The sequence below is a fragment of the Pogona vitticeps genome, chromosome 1 (assembly GCF_051106095.1).
Source record: "Pogona vitticeps strain Pit_001003342236 chromosome 1, PviZW2.1, whole genome shotgun sequence".
Taxonomy (NCBI): domain Eukaryota; kingdom Metazoa; phylum Chordata; class Lepidosauria; order Squamata; family Agamidae; genus Pogona; species Pogona vitticeps.
This window is the reverse complement of record NC_135783.1, coordinates 244,899,101-244,918,053: the sequence shown is the minus strand read 5'-3', so window position 1 is coordinate 244,918,053 and position 18,953 is coordinate 244,899,101. Positions and strand designations below refer to the sequence as shown.

Below are 18,953 nucleotides of genomic sequence, written 5' to 3'. Positions count from 1 at the left end.
GGGCCTGTAGTGTTCAGATCGCCAGAGATCCTAAAAGCCACATGAAATGGAACTGGGGGTCACTTGTGACTCTGGGGCTGTAGACTTCCCACCCGCTTCACTCCATCTCCTCTCTTCTGTTCCCTGTTTTTAGATTGTGACTGCACTGCTAATCACTTGCAAGTAGCTTATTTTTTTCTGAAGAAGTTGCTTTAGTCCATGAAATAGGAGGTTTTGTCCCTTCTTGGCAGCGTAAGTGAACCAACAGGCCTAGTCGTTCTTCACAGCTTATGCTCATGAGGCACAATGTTTGGAACATTGACCACAAATGCATGATGTGCAGGAACCATCTGCCTTGCTATGATATTTTGTTCTCAGCTTCCTATCCTATCCTATCCACCTGAGAACCAGGGATCTCACTGTGCCCTCTTTCTTTTCCCAGGCTGTGGAGCTGCCAGATTCCTTCTCACCGGAGCTGCGCTCCCTGCTGGAGGGGCTGCTACAGAGAGATGTCAACCGCCGCCTGGGTTGTATGGGCCGTGGGTGAGTCTTCTGCAGAGGAGCAGAAAGATCTTGGTTTAGGAGTTATCTAAGTGGACAGGGCGTTTAAGGGTACCCATCTTTGTATGTTGAAAACAGCTGAAAAATTCTAAACAAAATAGAGTTTCGAACTCAGCTGAAAACATGTCACCCACTCGTCGTTAAAAAAAAGTGTAATTAATAACAAACACAATGTGTTCAGATGCTCTGGTTGCTACAAACAGGACGGGTTTAAAACATGACTGCTCTAGATATATATTACATGCATTAAACTGAATGTATGCATGATGCTATAAGAAGCCCTGTTCAGGTGTTTTGCTTGAAAACACAGAGGATTCTAATGGCAGTCAAGGATAGGCTTTGCCCCAGTGTTTTCAACTGCCTGGAGGTAAGGCAGACCTTTTTGCATGTTCAGCTTTATCAGAACTCATAGACATAGGAATGTGGCATGTATGTTGAGGTGAACATGGAGAGGGGATGATGGGTATGGAGCTTATGTGCATCCCAACATCCTCACCTAGATTGGAGCTCTCTGGGTTTTCAGGCTGTAGTACCTGAATAGGAGTATCATGTGACCAAGAAAAATAACTCCTTATTACTTAAATGCTCCCTCCTTCCCCATCGTATACATGTACACATCCATACATTGGTGTTCTGCTGCTGTCTTGATGTACCGAAGCGTTCTACTTGCCCCTTTCTTCAGGTTCAGGAGTGGGTCCCAATCTGATGACTGAATTTCGATGAGCTAGGAGCTGGAATATACAGAGGAAGTTCAGGAATGTGCATTTGTACTTCAGCCTTATTATTAGGCTTAGCTCCAGGCTTTCCATGCATACACTGCTAAGCAGCATGTTTAACATAGGACCTGGAATCCCAAGGAATCACAGATCTCATTTGTTTAAAAACGAGCCATTAATAATTCCCAGGGAGCTCTCTGAAGCAGTTTAGAAGTCAAAAAGGGGACTATGTGAGGCTTCCAGTTATTACTGAGGATGTAACTTGCATACCATGCTCTTCCCTGCATTTTCCACCCTTGTCCTGGAATCTGTTGCTCTTCTACAACATCCCTCTGTCTTGATGCTCCACTGCTTCAGTCTTCGTTAGTAAATTTCATGTATAGGGGCAGGGGGAGTCAAAACTGTGCAGTCAGAAGTGCTTAATAAAAAGTGGCTGTTTCCAAAGATACAAATTATCATTACTTTTTTTAACATTCTGTTGCCTGTTGGCTATCCCTTCTAGGGGAATAGTGTGAACAGGATCCCCTTTTATGTTGGGCACTTCTATCATGGTGGGATGTTGAATTGCCGTTTTAACAATTAGTAGAGAGGCAAGGGGCTTAATTAATTCACCTTAGCCCCAGAACTGGACATTATACACTTTCAAGATAAAGGTGTACAATATAGAACTTGGTGTGTTTCATATACTGTAGGAACAAAATCATCTTTACTTACCTATGTATTAGATGACGTAGGCCTTTGCCTATGCATGTTTATGCAACAATGAGTCAGTTAGTCTTTCAGCAGCTATGTGTGTATTCTGCACTACCCAAATATTATGGCCAAACAATCCAAATTCTGTAAAACTATTTGGATGACTTATATACACATCCAGCAAGTGCACACAGTGTATTCTACCATGTGCATTAATTCTGTTGATTATTCATTTATTTTTGGATTTGCATAATTTGGCTTCAGATTTTTCTCTTTCATGGGGAGAGACAAGTCCCTATATAGCACACTGGCTCTGGCCCATCCTCTTTGAGTGGCAGTTCCGAGATGTCAGCAGCCTTTGATTGCATGCTTTCAAACTTACCTTCAGAGCCATGAAGTCTAGGAGAAGAGATCGGAAATGCTCTGGACTCTAGATTCTGCATCCACTATCAGATTGTTCTTCTGCACATGTGCAGAATTATGGATTTGTTTGCTGCAGTAAAACGGAACAGTTATTCCTTTGGAGGAAATAAGGCACACCACATCAAGTGGCCATAGAAGATAAAATCCCACAGATGCCAGAAGCAGTAAGGCCAAGCTGAATTCTGATATGTTTTCAATGACCTTTTTCTCAATGGAATTTGATAGAGACAAAGGTAGCATGCTAGTTGTGTGCTTCTGTTCACAAAGGAGCTGTTGTCACCTAGCTTTCTGTCCACCTGCTGGTTATGCTGTGTTCAAAGAAGGGTTCAATATTGTCTGCTCTGATGCTTCCACCAGGGCCCTTGAAGTCAAGGAGAGCCCCTTTTTCCGGGATCTGGACTGGCAGATGGTTTTCCTCCAGAAGGTAGGCAAGATATCTTGGAAGGACAGACATGGTAGTCATGAGAAGTAAATATCCTTCTCAGCTGTCATAAAGGAGGAAGAAATCAGAAGGGAAGGGTGACTTTCTTTTAGCTCTCAGCTGATTTTCCTCTCTCGTGTCTTCTCAGTATCCACCACCTTTGATTCCACCACGTGGGGAAGTGAATGCAGCAGATGCTTTTGACATTGGTTCTTTTGATGAAGAGGACACCAAAGGAATCAAGGTATTGGGGTCCAGGGCGAGGAATTCCGGTCTTCTCTCACAAGGTTATACTGTGCTCTGCTGGACAGCTGATGCTTCCTCTTCTGCTTGCTACTCTGATTGCTGTTTTATCCCATTTTTTCCCCAAAACTGGATCTCAAAACAGATAGCATCACAAAACAGATAACCTTTGCATGCAGGCACCAGGAGCAGTAGTAGTGGAGGCTACAGTATTGTGTTTTGCCATAAGGGATAGCGATTCATCTCAGAACTGGATTGCTGGATCTGGCCCAAGATCCAGTTAGTCTGGCATTTGTTCCCCAATACCCACACCCACCAGGAAGCCCCTGGAAATGTCACAAGCAGAGTGTGCTTCAGATAGCCATCTGTCTAATATCTCTGCAACAGTTGCAGGTATACTGCATCTAAACCTAGAGGTTCCATTTTGCATACCTTGTTGTTGTTTAGTCGATTAGTCATGTCCGACTCTTCGTGACCCCATGGACCAGAGCACGCCAGGCCCTCCTGTCTTCCACTGCCTCCTGGAGTTGCGTCAAATTCATGTTGGTTGCTTTGATCACACTGTCCAGCCAATCTCGTCCTCTGTCGTCCCCTTCTCCTCTTGCCTTCACACTTTCTCGACATCAGGGTCTTTTCCAGGGCTCTTCTCATGAGATGGCCAAAGTATTGGAGCCTCAGCTTCAGGATCTGTCCTTCCAGTGAGCACTCAGGGTTGATTTCCTTTAGAATGGATCGGTTTGTTCTCCTTGCAGTCCAGGGGACCCTCAAGAGCCTCCTCCAGCACCACCATACCTAGTAGCTACAAATTCGCTATTTCCTTTATAGGGCTGCCCAGCAGTCTCATCTTTAATAACAATGTCCACAAGTGAAATATATGTTCATAGTTGGCCTTAGTAAAATCGTTCCTTATTTGTAAAGGATGTTTGTCATTTAGTCGCTGAATAGATGTTCTCTTTCCTCCTATGGCTGTCCTCGTAGTCTAACGACAAAACTTGATTACTTCTTTGTCCTTGGCTCACTTTTTTCTCAGCCGAACATCACAGGTTTATTGTGAGGAATAAAGTGGGGTCAAAGAGGCCTTGAGCTCTTTAAAAGAAGAATGAGATATAAATGTAAATAACAGTGAGGATGATGAAGGGGGGGGGGGGAATTCCAGGATATAACATATTTTTAGAGACTGTTGTCTTTCAGTGATGTAGGTGCCATGGAATGAATTTTAAAAACTGTCAGGCTGGCTTAGACCAAATGTCCATCTGGTCCTTCACATTGATTCAAGCCAGCCTGATGCCTCAGGAATGGAAATAACCTTCCTCTGACATGGTGGTATTGGCATTCACTGAACTCTGTGTAGAAGGCTTATAAATAATAATGGAGAGATTGAAGGAATGGACTCCTACATGGGAGGGAAGTAGGGGAGAGCTAGAGACAACAAGAAACATGCTGGAAGCTGGAAAAACCAGGAAGGGAAGGAGTGTGTGTGGGGGTGGGTGGGTTTAGAAAGCACCATATAAGCTAGGAAGATGGAGTATAGTGCCAGCTAGAAGTAGGGGAGTTCAAGCAAACAACTATGCCAGTTACTTAGTACAGAAATAGAAAAGAAATAAAGGGGCTGAGACAGAACACAGGGAGATTTCATGCTTTAGTGCAGTGAAAATCTGCACTAAAACATGAAAAGAGTCCAGCTAGAACAAGCCAAAAGCCTTCTTTGTACAGCATCTATTTGCCCACAGATGCTATTGTGGCATGAGGGCAATAGGCGCCCTCCTGCTCATGTTTCCCAGCCAGCTGATACTCAGAAGCAGAGTGCCTCGGATCCTAGAAACAGAGGGACATAACCTGTGTCTCATTCCAGCTGTTGGATAGTGACCAGGAGCTGTATCGCAACTTTCCGCTCACTATCTCAGAGCGCTGGCAGCAAGAGGTGACAGAGACTGTATTTGACACCGTCAATGCTGAGACTGACAAGATCGAGGCCCGCAAGAGAGCCAAGAACAAGCAGCTGGGCCATGAAGAAGGTAAGCCCCACTGCAAGGGTTGCAGCCGTTGATTCCTTTTGCTGAGGCAGGTAACGGGTCTCTCGACCAGACAGCTCTGCCTGTTCAAATCCAGATGGCGAGACCCACACCTTTTTGTTGTTCTTGACACATCACCTTGCCTCTTCTGTACAGATTACGCCCTGGGCAAGGACTGCATCATGCATGGCTACATGTCAAAGCTGGGGAACCCTTTTCTCACTCAGTGGCAGAGGCGATACTTCTACCTCTTTCCAAATCGGTTGGAGTGGCGTGGAGAGGGAGAGTCCCCGGTAAGGGAAAAGCTTTGCTCCAGTGGACTAGGGAGGGGAAATGCCAGATTTTGGGTGGGGCGAGGATTTGCCATATATGTACACATGACTTGAGTTCTGGCTTGCATGAGCACTTGTGTGGGAGGTGGGAAGGGTTGAGTGCAGTGCCTGGAGGAGGAGGGTTTGTCTGGATATGGACACAGAATGTATGTTGAAGCTGGAAAGTTGCTCTTTCTCTGACCAAATATTTTCTCCTGCCCCATAACAGCAGTCACTGCTTACCATGGAAGAGATCCAGTCAGTCGAGGAGACGCAGATAAAAGATCGGAAGTGCATCTTGCTCAAGATTCGGGGAGGCAAGCAGTTTGTCCTGCAGTGTGATGTGAGTCTTTTCTCCCTCGTATTATTTCTCATAGGAGGAAGTCTGAGGAATACAGAGACTGAAGATCCCACCTTCCCGAACCCTCTTTGACTGTGGCTGGAGATGGACAGAGAACATTTGGGCTCTGCCAGGATTATTCTGTTTAGCACAACAGTTGTGTGTGCGTGTTTTGTGCCCTCAAGTCAGAACTGACTTATAGTGGCCCTAATAGGGCTTTCAAGGTCCGTGAGATTTTTAAGGAGTGGTTTTACCAGTTCCATTCCCCCAGTGAGCTTCCATGGCTGAGCAGGGATTTGAACCCTGTCATTGAGAATCCTAGTCTGTGACTCTATCCATTACGCTGGGAATCCAGCACAGCAATTATCATACCCAAATTTTCAGCTGCATGATCTGATAGATGGGCAGTATTGATAATAACTGGCATTGGTATAATATGTCTTGTTTGTTCAAAGTCCTTCAGATGTGTTGGTAGTTAGTACAAGAGCTGTGTAAGAAGATTGCTTTATTTTCCCCAGATTGCAGATTGGGCTTCTAAGAGAGAATTTGGCTTGGCTAAGGCTACTTCATGGGTTTATGGCTGAGGCAAAAATGGAACCAGAGGCTCTGTGATCTCACAGCCGAATGTCTTAGCCACTATTCTGTGGTCCATCAAATATCCTGCATTTGAGTACCTGTCTGGGCTCCAGAAGGAGCCTGTCCCAGACTTACTGACACTCCAAAGGATTTGTCTATTCCTGTTGCTTATGGCTTGCATAAGCTACTCAGAGGTGTTAGGATGACAAACAGCCTTCCCATATTGTGACCTTGATTTGATAGGTTATTATGGTAAGTTGGATGAGATGAAGTTGGAGAGGGGTGCGTTGGTCATCTTGTAGTCTGGCATGAACCAAAATCCAGTTGCAAGAAGAGGAAGAGGCACAAGTATCTTGCAGTTCTTGTTTCTGTCTGGAGCATTATTTTTCGCATCTACTCAAAATGAAATGCACTATAATGCTCCTAATATGAGCGGGGTGGGAGTTCAGCATATTTATTTTTTACAAGATTGAGAACAGGAGAAATGGGAAATTCAAAATGCTTGTGTTTCCTTTTCCCCTAAATATTTTTTTTTCTTAAAACACCTTGTGATTCCTTTCTTGAATTTTGTGGTCACAGGGTTTCTGGTAAGTCTGAGGAATAGGGGGCATGCTTCTCAATCTCTGAGAAATGTAGCCTGCTTGGTTAATAAGGCCAGTTCACATTTTGATGGATTTCAAAAAGATTGTATACTGCCGACTACAGTCAGAAGAATCTATGCATATTCAGCATATATGTAGAATTTAACTGCATACTTTTCCTGCAGGTTGTTGATCCAGAGGAGCCAAGCAACTGGTATTAACCATATTGTGAGACTAAGAGTTTGTGTGGGTGCAAGAGATTTTACCCTAACCACGGGAAATCCCATTGAAAAGCCCTTTGGCTTTTGATTTTTTAGGAGAGTCTTGCTATGCCTATTTAAAGTCCACACAAAGCAGGAGAACAATATGGTCCAAGTTAACCATTCTTTCTATCTCATTAATTTTAGTGGGCTTTGTATTTTGTTTGAATCTCAGTGATTTTGGTTGGAAGTTTTTATACTGCAAAATAATGTTCCATAGCTTTGAAAACAAAGTGGTTGAATTTCCTTGGGTTCCATACCAGGGACCATATTATTAAATTCTCACATACAAACTTTTTGTGTCAGGGAGGCTGCAACTAAAAACAAGAAGCTATAGAGATTTTTGTACATTACAGCATAATACGTGAACAGGAGAATTCATTTTATTTGATGTCTAGTCCATTGTGAGAGATGAATGAACTGGAATTAACAAATGTGACAGAAAGAGACACTGACACCAGACACATGTTCTTTACAATTGTTAAAATGTGAATAAGTGAAGGGTTTTTAGGAAGTCTGCTGGCCAGCTGTGTAAAAAAGATGTAGGGGAGACATTAACGCTGAAGGTAGGAAACTCTCTAGCCCCAACTAGTGACTAGTTTGTAATTGGGGCCATATCTTTCAATTAAGGAAAGATGGTTGGCAGCAGTTATGATCCTTATTCATGTAGCATCGCAAGTCATAGTTAGTTGAAATTGTGCTTTTTGTGATCATGCCAACCTGCCTCAGCTAACAAGAAAAGCAAAGAAAGCGTGCTGCTTATATATTGCCCCATACAGCTTAAAGCACTCTCTGCACGGTTTACAGTTCAATTATACAGGCTACACATTGCCCTCCATCCCCAACCCCACTCCACCCCATGAGCTGGGCACTCAATTTACCAGCCTTGGAAGGATGGAAAGGCTGTGTCAACCTTGAGGTGGCTACCTGAGCCTTGGGCTCAAACCGAGGTGGTGAGCAGAGTGTTGGCTGCAGTGCTGCAATTTAACCACTGTGCAATGAGGCATTGGTTTGTTAAGTAGCCCAAACCACAGTCTGATCCCGTGGTTCATTGTTGACTTACAATTCTGTTGTGATATTCTCACCGTGGCCTGTTCCTTGTTCGCTTCTCCAACTGTCAACCCTGAAATAGTGGCTGGCAAATGCTCCTGGGAAAGAAACAAAAAAAATGGGGACTGTAAGTGGTGGTTTCTTCAGTTATCATCTCCCTGCTCTGCGGCCTTTCGGTAACCCTTCTGTCTCTTCCCCACAGAGTGATCCTGAGCTGGTGCAATGGAAGAAAGAGCTGCGCGATGCCTACCAGGAAGCTCAGCAGTTACTGCAAAGGGTGCCCAAAATGAAACACAAGCCACGCTCTCCAGTGGTCGAGCTAAGCAAGGTCCCCCTGATCCAGCGCAGCAGCAGCAGCACTAATGGCCTCTGACCCTCCTCACCTTCCTCTCCCATCCTTAATTTATTCGGCTGGGTTTGTCCACCGTGCCCACCCTCTCTCCTGTCTATCTTTGCTGATCGTTGTGACGTCCACCCCAGCCCCCTGGGGTATTATAGTGAGGGGGTGGGGCATCTAGGAGGTGTGGGACAGGCTTCCCAATCCCACACCCCAGCACATGGGGACTGATACCCACTGAAGGGGAAGGAGACTGGTGGGTAAGGTAGGTAAGAGCCTACCTGTCCCCAACTGAGCAAGGCTGGAATTTTGGCCCTGCCTTTTAATCGGACCAATGGAAGGAGATGTCCCGAGGTGTCCTCTGCCTCTTGGACAATTCCTGCTTCCTCCCTGTGGTGCCAAACCTGCGCTTGTGCACATAGCAGGAGCCTCCCAGAACATGCTTGTGTAGCTCTTGCTCCCCATGGGTGAGTGGGAAGGCATGTCCTCTGTGGCAAATCCCCTTGTATTGGCAGAGAGGAAGAAAAATCTGTGTGACAATCTGAATTCCAGCCCCTTTCCCTTCTAGCCCCGGGCTCTTGGCGGGGGTTCCACAGTGGATCCTGAAGCAAGTGTGCTCTAGCTCTGTCAGAAGAACTCAAGAGTACATTTATTTCCACTGCCGTCATTAGTAAGGCAGCCAGTGTGTGCCATAAACATCCCTTTCAGGATCGTTCTGAATTTTTACCCTAGGGGGAGGCATGTTAAGGAATTGCCTTGAAACTGTTACACTCTTTAACAAAAATTTCTAACATAAATGAAGGTTTGCTTCTGTTCTCTTCTTCTCCTGTTTTCCTGAGTCCAGGTCCCTAAGCCTTACCTATGCTTACACCTTACCTACACCTCCTTCTTGTCCTGCTGGCTGCCATTTTCACAGCAGCCTTAGGAATTATTATCCTCTGCCTGTGCTGTCCTGCTGTCTGAGGCCTAAACAGAATTCTCTGTCAACCGTGCCAAATTTCAAGCAGATTTTTGTGCCCCTCCCAGTTGGCCAGTGGAAAGTGTGTAAAGCTGTACTCTGTGACCCCAGGCCAGATCTGGACACGTTCTCTATGTTTAACTTGTTCAGACTATATCATTGCCTCTAGCACTTCTTGGGATGGGGTGAGAACTGCCTGTGCTCTGCTCTCTCCACTGCCAAAACCCATCCTGCTTTTCTGTGGGAACAGGAAAGGGGCAGCAAGCTTCATGCTCAAAGAGATTTTGAGCTGCCTATGTCTTCTGCTCAGCACCTCTCTAGGTTGGGACTGGGGCTAGAGTGTGGGTGAGACACAGTAGCTGGCAACAGCCCGGATAATGCCCTGTGCCAACTCCCAAGTATTTGAAGGATTCTGTAAATATCTCTGTGCCAAGGGGCTGGGCTGAGTTTGAAAAACTGGGCCCACCATTCCCTTCCCTTCCAGTATGCCTTGTATGAACAGCGTTCCCTCCTCCCCAGCAGTGTTAATGATTTCTCCCACAGGATGGAGAGAAATCTCAGGTTGAATTATCCCTGTTCCCTTCCTTTGCCCTCCATTTCCAGGGGTTGGGGTGGATGGCTTTTGGTTGGGGATCAGGCCTTGTCCCCACAGTCTCATGCTCCAAGCGCATGCGATTGCCTCTGCTGCATGCCTCCCCCCATGTGATGAGTTTTGCCTGTTCTGCCACCCGATTCCTACACTTTGTCCTTGGCACCTAGCCTTGGAAGGGGAGAGGTGGAACACAGCCCCTTTCCCCTGCAGTGTTTGTAAATATTGATCTCTGGTTTGTCTTTCTGGGTTATTATTATGGATTTTTTGCCGATTTTTGAATGTGATTTTAATGAGTGGGATAAAGACTGTTTTTATAATAAAAAAATCCAAAACCCCCAACTGTGGAACAGACTCTTCTGTGCAGTATGGGTTTAACCTCATACACAGCTGACTTGGAGTAATTATTAGATCTTCAGCTCAGTACTTCCCAAGTCCTGGAATCATTTAGGCCCAAGATAATGGTGCCTGAATCCCAGGCCTTATATACACAAAGTGTACGTTTTGCTGTGGGATTTTTGACTCCTGTTTCATACAGAAGTAAGAAGTGTGGTTCATCTTAAGCTGAAGAGGACCCTCCAAGATCTTTTGGATTAATTACACTTCCCAAAAAGCCTTGATTGGTCGTGCTGGCTGAGTCTTCTGAGAGCTAAAGTCAAAGGCATTTGGAGAACTAAACATTCTCCATCCCTGATATAGGGACTGTGCTAGGAAAGAGAAAGGCAGTACTGTATGTGTGCACACATATGTCCTAAGAATTTGCATTGCAGGAGGTAATGGACCCTTTCACCTGAAACATTGGGTTTGTGGAGAGGGCAAACACTGGGCTGGTCAGTTCCATATTTTTGGAACATACAGTATGTTTGAAAGAATCTATCCAGAAAAGTTTATCTTGCAGCATATGCTAACTATAAAAGCACTATCATGGGCTCTCAATAAATTAAGAGTTTTTTAGAAAGTGCATCTCAAGTTCCAAGCCATGATGGGGATGTATAATCTCCAGGCTTAAAAGGAAGGTACAGTATATCCTTTAACATTGTTATTCCCTTTTTGTTGGTTTGTGACGAGAAAAGAATTCTAAATTGCCATGGAAATTGTTAGATAACTCTTCAATTGCCTAGCTCCAAACTTCTTCCAGCAAAAGGCATTTCCTTTCCATACAGAATCACAGTACCTCCAACAGGAAGCTGAACAGTGTTCAGCTTTATTTATGTCTTAAAGACCCAAAGGCCTACTTGCCTTTTTAAAACTGAAAAAAAAGGTGATGTGGTTAAGTGTAGAATGTCCTGTAAGAAAATGATTACTGAAAGTGTGCTGCTAGCAAATGCTAGCAGTAGCATAATGCCATTAAAATAAATGGCTACTGCTTGCTTAATGAACTTTAGTTAAATGTCTTTTCTCTTGTAAGCCTACATAAATCCACCCACCTCCCAAAATATGTTCTAAATAAAAATAGTAAGTGGCTTATGGAGGAGAAAGAATTGTGTCACAATTTTCATTACAATACTGTATACAATATAAGTGCTTTTGACAGCAGGTTAAAAGAAAGAAAACATGTAAGCAAGAAATGATCATGCAGCTGTTGCTGGTGATCTATTTTGAATTAGAGGAGTGAATGGCATTTAAAAAAAGGAGTAGAATAAACATTTTTTGTGTAGTCCAATACATCTCGATTCAGAAGTAAACCTCAATTGAGTTTAGTGGGACTTACACTTGTACATAAGATGGGACAGCTTTTACTGAACAAATAGATTAGACAAAAATGTTTTTATAAGATCTATGCAGAATTTGAGGAAAAAGAGGAGAAAATCTCCTGGAATTTGAATCTTACAGGAATAAATAAAATACTCGGTGCAAAAGGCAAGCTAGTGTCAAAATGATATAATAAAATGTGCCCAGAGTGGTCAATTGACTAGACAGGCAGCATATAAATAAATAAATAAATAAAATAATACCTGAATGGAAAAAGAAAATTCCAATATATTTAATGAAAAAAAAATCCACTGATATGAAATGAAGGTATCTACCACTTACAGGAGTTGCACCCAGTCCACTGCATATAACTCTTTATCGCTGTTAAGTCGTGTCTGACTCTTTGTGACCCCATGGACCAGAGCACATCAGGCCCTCCTGTCTTCCACTGCCTCCCGGAGTTGGGTCAAATTCATGTTGGTAGCTTCGATGACACTGTCCAACCATCTCGTCCTCTGTCGTCCCCTTCTCCTCTTGCCTTCACACTTTCTCGACATCAGGGGCTTTTCCAGGGAGCCTTCTCTTCTCATGAGATGGCCAAAGTATTGGAGCCTCTGCTTCAGGATCTGTCCTTCCAGTGAGCACTCGGTTGATTTCCTTTAGAATTGATAGGTTTGTTCCAGTGGTGGGGTTCAAATAAATTAACAATAGATTCTATGTCCGATAGATAGATAGATAGATAGATAGATAGATAGATAGATAGATAGATAGATAGATAGATAGATAGATAGATAGATAGATAGATAGATAGATAGATAGATAGATAGATAGATAGATAGATAGATAGATAGATAGATAGATAGATAGATAGATAGATAGATAGATAGATAGATGCCCAGGATAGTGGGATCTGATGAGGGTTTCTTCCACAATGGTCTCCCTGCTGCCTATTATCACAACTACTTCTCACATGATTAAGACATCTGGATAAGTGTATCTGTTTGGGCATACCGCTGCTGTTACCCTCACCATGGGCATGTGCCAAAAACACACACACAAACACACACTTCACAGTGGGTGCTTATGACCAAGTTTGACAGAGAACTGACATATCTCTCCTTCCCTTTACCTATTTTGCCCTATAGCTCACCAGTAAAAATTGCTTCCCTCCCCTTTCCTGCTCCTGAAATGACTGATAGCCCTGTTTGTTGTTACCTGGAGGCCGCCTTTGCGTACCTGTTATGGAGTTATTCTCACCCCCCCCCGCTTCCTTCTGGCTTGGAAGGTATGGTCTCTTTTCAGTCTGTCACCACTCCACCTCAATCAGTCCTTCAGTTACTGACTCCTCTGAGGTCTCCTCCTCCTCCATCTTTCCCCTCCACCCCGTGCCCACTGTTTCGCCTCACCAGTCGCTTTGAGGAGTTTTGGTGTTGGTGGCGATGATGGCTTCCCTCAGAGCCCTGGCAGCCGCTTCTTCTCAGTTCCTGCTTTCCCTTCATGCCAGTTTCACCAGAAACATAAGACTCTCCCCACTCCACTGTCTTCCCCAAATTTCCACCTTCCATTTTCATCTCCTCTGTCCTCCTCTGCCCCTTTTCTCCTTCAGCCCCACACAAGTCCTCAGGGAAGAGTCCTATACAAGCCTTAGTTTTCAGGGAGAGTAACCCAATGCAGTTCAGGTTTAATCTCTATTCCCTGGTTTGGGGAAACAAGGAAGGTACTGTAGTTGTGTGGGAAGAAGAGAAGGAAGAGGAAGTTGCCTTGAAAGGCCCATTAGGGTCATCTTGAATGGCACGTAACACACATGTAAAGCGAAGCTGAGAATAACTCTCAAATTCTCTGACCCCTTCTGAAAAAAAAGTTTTTACCACAAAGCAACAGTAATAGTAATAGCAATGAAGCTTTTTCTGTAGCACAAGCAAGAGAGGGCTGCCACCCTGGGATGTGAACTGGTCTCTGAACAACGCCACAGTCATTTAATCCCTCCCCATTCCCGGTTCTGTAGAAAAGTTGGAGGCAACAGGAAAAGAGGAAAACCAAATGTGGGATGGATTGACACCATCAGAGAACCCACAGGGTTGAGTTTGCAGCAACTGTGCAGGGCTGTTGAGGACAGCACATTTCAGAGATCGTTCATTCGTAGGGTCACCCTAAACCAGGGGCGACAATAGCATGTAACAACAACAGAAGCTTAAAACAGATTGCTGACATGTGGCTCTTCAAAGAGGATTGTCCCAATTAACAAAATTATTATCATCTTTGTAGACACCCTCGGCCTGATTGGATCGTATGGCAGATACCCTGGACTGCCAAAAAAGATGAGTAAGTGGGTTCTAGATCCAATTAAGCCTAAATTATCTCCAGAGGCAAAAAAAAAAAAAAATGAGGCTATCCTACTTCGGGCACATCATGAGAAGGCAGGCATAGATTGAAAAAGACCAGAATACTGGGAAATGTGGAAGGCAGCAGGGAAAGAGGAAGGCTAAATGCAAGATAGACCTACTCCCTAAGGAAACCACAAGCTTGAGTTTGCAATAGATGGGCTTGGCTGTTGAGGCCAGGCCATGTTGGAGATTGCTCATTCCTAGGGTCGCCCTAAGTAGGGGGGAAATTGACGACACATAACAATAACAGCAACCACGGGTTTTGTATGGATTCCCCACATCTACCTGCCAATTCCAAAAAGTTGAAAGGTTATTCCCTTAATTGGTTGTTGTGGGTTTTTCAGGCTCTTTGGCCGTGTTCTGAAGGTTGTTCTTCCTAACATTTTAACCTTCAGAACATGGCCTAAGAGCCAGAAAAATCCACAACAACCATCAGATCCCGACCATGAAAGCCTTTGCAAATAAATGCCCTTAATTTGGGGGGGGGGGGGGGGAAGAGACTTGTCTCCACAAGCTGATGTAGTATAAAATCCCCCAGGATGGAAATCTCTGTTGCTGCCAGACCAGACCTATTCTACATATCTGTATTTCATCATATGCAAAATTACATGTCTCTTAAGTTTTTAAAAAATCCTGTGAACAAAAAGAAGCATACTTACTTGAAAGTAATCTCAAAAATGAAAGCTTGAAAGCCAAACTCAACAGTCCTCTGAAGATTAGTATGCTCTGTGCCCTTTAGTCCCTCCCCCTCAGAGTCCCTCCAGCCCCCAGCCCCCCAGCCTGAATGTCTGGATAGTTTCAATTTCCCCTTTGATATGTTGATCTGCTTTCCTTTCTTGGTCCAGGCCTTCAATAATGGTAAATCTTACTAGTGTTAAAAAACTGATAGCTGTCTTCCTGCTTCTGACAGAGTGGGCAATCTGTGTGCCATTTGTCTCCCCAAATTGTCAGAGCAACAGTCTTAGTTATATGGTACCTTTAACTTGAAAAAAAAATCATAGCCCCTCCCCCCAGCTCGTTGCTGGTCACCTGGCCCCTCCTCCTTCATTCATCTCAGGCCAGCAACTGGATCTACGAACCAAAAGCAAATTTAGGAACCACTTCTATAAATCCGGTACAAACCGGCTGAATCCCACCTCTGGTTTGTTCTCCTTGCAGTCAAGGGGACTCGAGTCTCCTCCAGCACCACAATTCAAAAGCATCAATTCCATACATTGCTACTGGAAAAACCATAGCGTTGGCTACGTGGACCTTTGTCGGCAAGGTGATGTCTCTGCTTTTTAAGATGCTGTCTAGGTTTGTCATCGCTTTCCTCCCAAGAATCAGGTGTCTTTTAATGTTGTGGCTGCTGTTACCGTCTGCAATTATCATAGAGCACAAGAAAATAAAATCTATCACTGCCTCCATATCTTCCCCTTCTATTTGCCAGGAGGTGATGGGACCAGTGGCCATGATCTTAGTTTTTTTGATGTTCAGCTTCAGACCATTTTTTACACTCACCTCTTTCACCCTCATTAAGGCCATCAGAGTGGTATCATCTGCATATCTGAGATTGTTGAGATTTCTTCTGAAAATCTTAATTCTGGTTTGGGATTCATCCAGTCTTGCCTTTCGCATGATGTATTCTGCATATAAATTAAATAAGCAGGGAGCCAATATACAGCCTTGTCATACTCCTTTCCCAAGTTTGAACCAATCAGTTGTTCCATAGCCAACTCTAACTGTTGCTTCCTGTCCCACATATAGATTTCTCAGGAGATAGATAAGGTGGTCAGGTACTCCCATTTCTTTAAGAACTTGCCATAGTTTGCTGTGGTCCAAACAGTCAAAGGCTTTTGCGTAGTCAATGAAGCAGAAGTACAGTGGTGCCTCACTTTACGATTGCCTCGCATTACGACAAATCTGCTTAACAACAATCTTTTTGCGATCACAATTGTGATCACAAAATGATGTGTGAATGGGGGAATTTTGCTTTGTGATGATCGGTTCCCTGCTTCGGGAACCGATTCTTCACAAAACGTTTTTTGAACAGCTGATCAGCAGTTTCAAAATGGCCACCAGGTGATTAAAATGGCTCCCTGCTGTGTTTAGGGACGGATTCCTTGCTATACAGGCAGCGAAAATGGCCGCCGTATGATCTTCGCTGGACCGTGAGTTTTTAGCCCATTGGAACACATTGAATTGGTTTCAACGCATTTCAATGGGGTTTTTATTTTTGCTTTACAATGTTTTCACTTAACGGCGATTTTCCTGGAACAGATTATCGTCGTTAAGTGAGGCACCACTATAGATGTTTTTCTGGAACACTCTGGCTTTCTCCATAATCCAGCTCATGTTAGCAATTTGGTCTCTAGATCCTCTGCCCCTTCGAAATCCAGCTTGTACTTCTTGGTCCACATACTGCTGAAGCCTATCTTGTAGGATTTTGAGCATAACATTGCTAGCGTGTGAAATGAGTGAAATTGTACGGTAGTTGGAGCATTTTTGGCACTGCCCTTCTTTGGGATTGGGATGTAGACTGATCTTTTCCAATCCTCTGGCCACTGCTGAGTTTTCAAAACTTGCTGGCATATTGAGTGTAGCACCTTAACAGCGTCATCTTTAAAGATTTTAAATAGTTCAACTTTTTATTAACCATTGCTTAATTTAATGTTGAAATCTATCCTTGAAATTCTTTTATTCGAGTATGGCCACCTCACATTTGTTTGTGTTAATTTATTTTGAGCTTTTCCATTATTTGGAATACAGTATTGCTATTTATGTCAAATATGTGTTCATGTACTATTTTGTGCAGATATTGTATGCACTGTCTGTCTTGTGCAGATGTGGTTAGGGCAGTGCTAGTAAGTGATGGCACACATATTGCCCTGGAAGATGAGCTGATACATGACAAAAATGTGTAAACTGCATAGCAGGATGGAAGCATTACCACTAGTGACTATTGTTATGAATGCATTATTTTGTTCTTACCATGGGCTCTGTATTGAAATATCACAAACCTGCTGCCAATCCTTGCCTTTTATGGTCTTTTGGATCATTGTTATCATGTCTCTCCCTCTTCAATCGTGTGTGTGCGTGCGCGTGTGTGCAGAAGCCATTGGGGAGCTGCAGGATGGGGGGGGGGGTTAATTTCCAAATATTGCTGCCAGAGAGATTTTACTGGCAGCAGCAATTTTTGGAAGTTAAAGACCCCCACCCTGCCCTGCGGCCCTCAACAGCTTCCCCATGATGAAAGTGATGTGATGAGAGCCTGAGGGCTTTTGTGGGAGGAATCTGACAATTTCAACTTGCAAACAATCACCATAGCTGTTGGCATCCTCAGCCTCACGTGGCACAGCTCCATGAACAAGATTTTAGCCAGCATGTACCAAAATACAATATAATTGGGGCCTTAGTCCATGACAGCTTGTTCCACCATAAATCCATTTGCATGTGCTACAAGACTAGTTTGTTGTTTTTTAAATACTGTAGCTGCCACAGTCTCAATGAATTTAGTAAAAACAAATTGGCACAGTTGGAGCCAGAGGTGAAGTCTAGCACTGGACAGCTTTGCTTTTCAAAACTGACCTCCTAGACTCACTGGAGGTCAATAGGGCTACTTTCCTCCCTCCCCTTTTTTCCTTTACTTAGTAGGACTATACCAGAAATGTAACAGCTGTAGCTTCCAACATTTGGAGTGACAGAAGAACTGGTACTGTTGAATCATCATCATAAGAACCACAGGAATCCTCCCCTGGGGCCTGCCAAAAATGGAGGAAAAAAGGTTTTCTTCTTTTAGGCGCCTGTTCTAGACAATATACAGTAATTGAACAGAAGTGGCCACATTATTACTGTAGTTGAAGAGCAGGTTGCCCAACTGAGAGATCTGATGACCGGACCAGCACATTCCCAAAGAAACTGCCTGGTTTCCCCATCATGAATTCTCTCCTTGTTGTTTTAAGGTGCCTCCTCTTCACTTCCTGTGTGACATTTTTCTAGGCCTGGTCATAGGAGAGAGGAGGCCTCTTGTTTACTAAACGCCTCTCCCTATTTGAGGAAGCAGCTTCTCTTCAGGTTTTGGAAGGTGCCCAGTTACTTCTCTGTGCCTTCAGCCAAGAAATGCAGTATGTCAGTCTGGTAAAGCTTGGCATTAGGACAACAGGCCATGAACTACAGGCCCTGGATAGGAAAATGTGCTCCTTTCAGAAGCATGTGGGCATGGACAAAATTCTGTGGTTAAAGGAGCCTTCCCTTCCTTGAAAGATAAAACGCAAAGTAACTCTGCAGGTAAAGTTCTGGATGACTCAGAGTTAGGCGAAGTGTTCATCCAGAATGCGAGATGGCCGGACTCAAGGTCTGGCGCCAGCAAAGATACTCCGATGTCCAGCTTGAGCCGGGGTGGGAAAGCCACTCTGCACATGCTCGCCAACAGCCTGGCGAGTCACATGTTTCTCGCGGCAGAAAAAATGAGGAGCCAAAATCACCTCGAGGTCTCAAATGAAACTCCGCATGTCAGTTTGACACCAGCCAGAAGCCAAGACCCCCGATAAAATTATTATTTCCCTCAGGGACCTCTGAAAGAGGGACGTGGGAGAGGCTCAAAGCCTTTCTTCTAAAAAAAGAAAAAATGCAAGCGGGGATGGAGGCCACTCCAGGCGCCCCCACTTTCTCTTCCTCCAGCCCCCTCCGAGGCTCCAAGGCCCACAAGAAGCCATGGGTGCCCCAGAGGCAATTATGCAACCTCCCCTCCCCTCGTCCTCCTCTCCCTCTGACAGCCGATAAAGGGAGCGACGAGGCTCCTCGGAGCCCTCCCGCTGGCGGCGGCGGCGGCGGCGGCGGTGACGCAAG

General features: G+C 44.4%; 1 protein-coding gene and 1 long non-coding RNA gene across 2 annotated transcripts in view; one reads left to right on the top strand and one right to left on the bottom strand.

The window, feature by feature from the left end:
* Positions 1 to 10,392, top strand: part of GRK2 (G protein-coupled receptor kinase 2) — a 45,850-nt gene extending 35,458 nt beyond the window's left edge. The window contains exons 15-21 of the mRNA XM_020805992.3: positions 422 to 522; positions 2,730 to 2,796; positions 2,942 to 3,037; positions 4,889 to 5,051; positions 5,205 to 5,341; positions 5,589 to 5,702; positions 8,369 to 10,392. Of these exons, the coding sequence (XP_020661651.1) occupies positions 422 to 522; positions 2,730 to 2,796; positions 2,942 to 3,037; positions 4,889 to 5,051; positions 5,205 to 5,341; positions 5,589 to 5,702; positions 8,369 to 8,539 (849 nt within the window). The 3' untranslated portion in view covers positions 8,540 to 10,392. The remainder of the gene's footprint in view (positions 1 to 421; positions 523 to 2,729; positions 2,797 to 2,941; positions 3,038 to 4,888; positions 5,052 to 5,204; positions 5,342 to 5,588; positions 5,703 to 8,368) is intronic.
* Positions 6,105 to 18,874, bottom strand: LOC144586007 (uncharacterized). Its single transcript, XR_013540681.1, has 2 exons — positions 12,085 to 18,874; positions 6,105 to 8,264 (listed from the first exon to the last, which is right to left on the bottom strand). It is a non-coding gene; the product is annotated as an uncharacterized LOC144586007 (long non-coding RNA).
* Between the last annotated feature and the right edge of the window lie 79 nt (positions 18,875 to 18,953).